General features: G+C 48.3%; 1 protein-coding gene across 1 annotated transcript in view; it reads right to left on the bottom strand.

Moving 5' to 3' along the window:
* The window catches only part of thbs2b (thrombospondin 2b), a 20,604-nt gene that overhangs the window by 7,086 nt on the left and 8,518 nt on the right, over positions 1–5,000 (bottom strand). The window contains 5 exon segments of the mRNA XM_031582967.2: positions 576–794; positions 1,010–1,162; positions 1,389–1,516; positions 1,844–2,017; positions 3,875–4,051. Coding sequence (XP_031438827.1) covers positions 576–794; positions 1,010–1,162; positions 1,389–1,516; positions 1,844–2,017; positions 3,875–4,051 — 851 coding nt within the window.

Genomic DNA, 5,000 nt, shown 5'->3' with positions numbered 1-5,000 from the left:
TGCCCTCCGCATAAAATGACAATCACCACACATAAAAGGGATTGGAAAACAGTAAAGGTGTGGAGATATTCATGTGGGAATGGAGAAGTGAGATGAAACAAGGATTTTTTCACTCTCCCTCTACCCAACATTGATTAAACTGCTAGGATTTTGCAGTATGTGCAAATATACGCTATCAATGCAAATAAAGTTAATTTAGTCAGTGTGATTTAGGTTTAGCTAAACTATGCAAAAAGCTAAATAATGTCCTCAGCTTATGTAAGTAGTGTTTAGGGCTCAATCTATAGCTAGTGTAAGCTTGACTTGCTGTGGTCAAATCAACAGGTATATTACCTTACATGTAACCTTCCTGGAAACGTGGAAACAACTGTTTCCATTCAAAATGGACTTCAGCTCCCAAACCAAATAATGCCAACATTTATTTTAACATAAAATCTTTAAGGTTGTAAATGAGTTGACTTAGAAATCTATAAAACGCATTTTGTATCTAGTGTTCACAGAGTACAGGGAAATTAATGAATCATGCCAGTATTGCTCCCTGACCCCAATTTCAGCTCTGCTTCTGTGGGTCGTACCTTCTTGCAGTGGTAGCTAGCATTGGATCTGCAGGCTAAGTCATGGTTGGGCCAGCCGTCCAGGTCAAAGTCCTCTCCACAGATGATGCCGTCCCCAGCGAAGCCGACGCGGCACTCGCACTTGTACATAGGCTCGATGATGTGGCTGAGGAAGACGCACTCCGCAAACCTGTGGCAGCTGTGGCTGTTGTCCTTGCAGGGGTTATACGGTTCACACATCTGCAGGCGAGAGGCTGGAAGTCAGCTTGCAGAAGGAGCTTGTGTTTTAAAGGCTTGGTGCGGTGGGGAATAGGTGGAGAGGAAGAGAGAGAGAAAGAAGGAGTGGAATTTAAGGGACGAGAATAGACAAGAGTTGAGAAAGAGAGGGAACAAAAAGGGGTAGAACCAAAGAAGAGGGTAGGAGAGAGGGGGTAGGATGCCAGTGATCTCCTGACCTGTCTGTTGGTCTTGGCTGCCTCCACACCCTTGCCATAGGGCTGGCTGCCTTTGAATCGTGCGGGGCAAGGCAGGCAGTGGAACCCTGGGTCGGTGTTCACACACTGCTGGACACCCTCCACCTTATGGCACACATCTGATACCAGCTCACACTGAACAGGAGAGGAAGGGGAGCAGACACAACATCTTCACTCAACGACCCAAGCCCAGGAGGCTTCAAAGTGTCTAGAGTGCATCAAAATGTAGATGCATGGGAAAAACGTAATAACAAGGGTCATATCCAATATGTTTTAGACGGGACTATCAATTTATTTATCAATATTAGCTTATGCTTCAAATGACACTGTCCAGACCCTGTGTTAGTCACTGAAAACAAACCTCATTCATGTCTTCACAGAAAGTACCGTTGCCACGGTAACCTGCTGGGCATGGCCCACACTCCCAGGAGCCATTGCTGTCAGTGCTGCACTCGACTCCACCAAAACAGGGGTTGGACAGGCACCCATCTGTCAACACAACACCAAGATCACTCAGCAAGAGAGAGAGAGACAGAGAGAGAGAGGGAGCGAGAGAGAAAGAGAGAGGGAGAGAGAGAGAGAGAGACAGAGAGAGAGAGAGAGTGGGAGAGAGGGAGAGAGAGATAGAGAGAGAGAGAGAGAGGGAGAGAGAGAGACAGAGAGAGAGAGCGGGAGAGAGGGAGAGAGAGAGAGAGAGAGTGGGAGAGAGGGAGAGAGAGAGAGAGAGAGAAAGAGAGAGGGAGCGAGAGAGAGAGGAAGAGAGAGCGAGAGAGTGCAAGATGAAGCAGGGCTCCTGAAGGTGTTAAGAGCTCTTACCCATTGGGCACTCCTTTCGGCCACAGGCCTCATTGTCCACGGCGTCACCCATGCACTTCCTCCCGCCGTGCTCCGGGACGGGGCTGTTGCACTCCCGAATGCGGCTCTTCAAGCCTCCGCCGCATGTGGCCGAGCAGGCAGCCCACGGCGACCACGGTCCCCAGCCCCCGACAACTGCAGTCACACACACACACACACACACACAGACACACACACACAGACACACACACACACACACACACACACACACACACACACACACACACACACACACACACACAGACACACACGCACACACAGTCACACACACACACACACACACAGACACACACACACACACAGACACACACACACACACACACACACACACACACACATCCATCAAGAGGAGTTACAGGCTAAAATACTTCAGGGGGAAATAGACTCTGAGCCCTGTTTCATAAAACAACACCTCTTTTTTTTTTTTCTCTTTTCCAAGCTTCCTCTTTTTTGATCCTTGTTCCTTCTTCCGGAACATACCATGCTCCAGGTGGGGCTTTATGCATGGCGGATAAATCACTGTCATAAAGAGTGTAGCCAGTTTTGTGGTTCCCCATCTGCACGGGGACATGTGAAGGAACATCTGAGGTTATTTATGCCACGGCATGGAGCTCTCACAGCTCATTCCTAATCATCAGCGCGCAGACTTGGAGAGGGTGGAGCAGAGAACCTGTGCACAGTTACACTTTTATTATGCCATTTGTTCTGTGTACCCAAAACACTAGACGATGACGATGAAAAGTCAAAGAAAGTCCATCAAATTAAATTGGCATTACCCAGCATGAGGTGGGGAGAGAGGGGTTGGGAACTGCCCTCAGATCCTAATGGTCTGAAAATGAGTCTGTAGAGGCTGTTGAGGCTGTAGAGGCTGTGCTCTCGGCTCTCCCCGCTGCTTTGTGCATTACGTAATAATGGGGCTATAATGCTTGCTGAGCGCTAACATATGCTCTGCTAATATATGGAGTAGCGTTAAGGTAAAGGTCCAGTTTATAGCAGATGCTTTTGTCCAAATTGACCAACAACGGCATCCTGCAGTGGAACCAAATCGAGGGCGGCGATGCTAACCACTATACCACCAATACCCTTAGCGCTTGTTAATCTAGCGTTTGAACAGCAGCACCAGTAACTGAAACCAGGACCAATACCCTTAACGTTTGAACAGCAACCCAAGTAACTGGACCCTTAGCGGTTGTTCGTGTAGCGTTTGAATAGCGGCACCAGTAACTGGACCAGGACACGGAGGTCCACAGCCTGGCGCTGAATGAGGATGTCTCTCTGTGGCCCAACCACACACCCAGTGGAAACGCAGCCAGAGTCTAAGCCCCATGGGTTTCAACCACACACCCAGTGGACACGCAGCCAGAGCCTCAGCCCCATGGGTTTCCAGCTCAACCACACACCCAGTGGGTTTCCAGCTCAACCACACACCCAGTGGACACGCAGCCAGAGCCTAAGCCCCATGGGTTTCCAGCTCAGCGCTGACTGATCCCTGCCTCTGGCCCAGACGTGACTCGCTCGCTCGCTGGGCCATGCCATGGGTGTCTCTCCCATAATCCCCTGCAGCAGGGCTCGCCAAGCAAGCTCCCTGCTGTGATGACGCTAGGGGCTGTGGAAAGAATGACATCACACTTTCCCAGCTCTTGGGCAAGAAAGGAAGGGCTGGGATTGGAGCAGGCCATACATAAGTGTGGTTTGGTGAGTGGGTCGCTGTATGTGTAGATGGGACTGTGAATATGTATGCATAAGTGTAAGTGTGTGTGAATTTGTGTGTGTGTGTGTGTGAGTGTGAGTGTGAGTGTGTGTGTGTGTGTGTGTGTGTGTGTGTGTGTGTGTGTGTGTGTGTGAGTGTGTGTGTGTGTGTGTGTGTGTGTGTGTGTGTGTGTGTGTGTGTGTGTGTGTGTGTGTGTGTGTGTGTGTGTGTGTGTGTGTGCGTGCGTGCGTGCGTGTGTGTGCATGTGTATGTGAGGGCTGTGAATACATATGAGGTCTCACCAGGGCAGGGTTGTGCCTGGCAGCTCTGGGTCTCTCGCCCCTCTCCCTCGCAGTCCCGTCCGCCCAGCTGGGGCACGGGGGCATTGCAGTGACGGATGCGTGTGATGAGCCCCTCCCCACATGTCACCGAGCAGGAGGACCAGGGAGACCACAGACTCCAGCCGCCATCCTGCTTCACTGCAAATAAACATCACACACATTAATCACCACATCAGCCACTTCAACATCAAATAGACTTTTTTTTAAAACACTTCTATGAACCAAACTGGGAAAAAGTCTGTGGTTGAATACCCTTGTGATATACTTTTGGATCCATGATATACACCACACATTCAGTTCTTTAACTGCCATGGCAAGATAAAGATGGTTTTATTAGAACACTGTTAAAGCCATTGCCCAGCTGGAATTGGCATTTACGGGCACCACAAAGTTAAAGGTTCACTTCCTGTGAGGCACCAGTTGTTTCTGTAAAGAGAGTATAGAGAGTTTTTCCTAATAAACCATGATCATGTGACCACTGAGCGGAAGGAGCTCTTTTGCAACTGAAATAATCAAATGTTTTATAAACATTGTATTCTTTTGCTTTCAACATGGGGTACAAACGGTACATATATTATGATTTGTTACTCTTCTCAACTCAACCAGACTTAAAGCAAAAGAGGACTATCATTTGTGGAATGACATCATCTCTAAAATATGATTGACTTCAGCAAGTTAGCGCTGGGTGAAATAAAGATGCTGTGTGTGAGCTCGAGAGGTCATAGAGGATATCTGGACCGGGTTTCCCAATGACGTTTTGAGTGTTCTGTAAGAGTGATTCTGCAAACGTTCATTAGGCGTGTGCCCTGCTCTTAAGTACTACTTAAATGGACTGCATTGTGCTTTTCTACTCCAAAAGCACTCAAAGTGCTTTACAGATGAAAGCCAGACATCTACCCATTCACACACCGATGGCAGAGGCTACTATCTAAGTTGCCAACCTGCACATCTGGAGCGTTTGGGGGTTCAGTGTCTTGCTCAAGGACTCTCACTTTTTTAAATTAATATTTTCAAACTCTTATTTATCATTGTTTTTTTTTTCTTCTTATGGAACTTTGTTCCACAACCTCTTCCACTTTTCTGCACC

The sequence above is a fragment of the Clupea harengus genome, chromosome 16, assembly GCF_900700415.2.
Source record: "Clupea harengus chromosome 16, Ch_v2.0.2, whole genome shotgun sequence".
Lineage (NCBI taxonomy): Eukaryota > Metazoa > Chordata > Actinopteri > Clupeiformes > Clupeidae > Clupea > Clupea harengus.
Note: the sequence above shows the minus strand (reverse complement) of the source record. Positions and strands in the feature narration are given on the sequence as shown.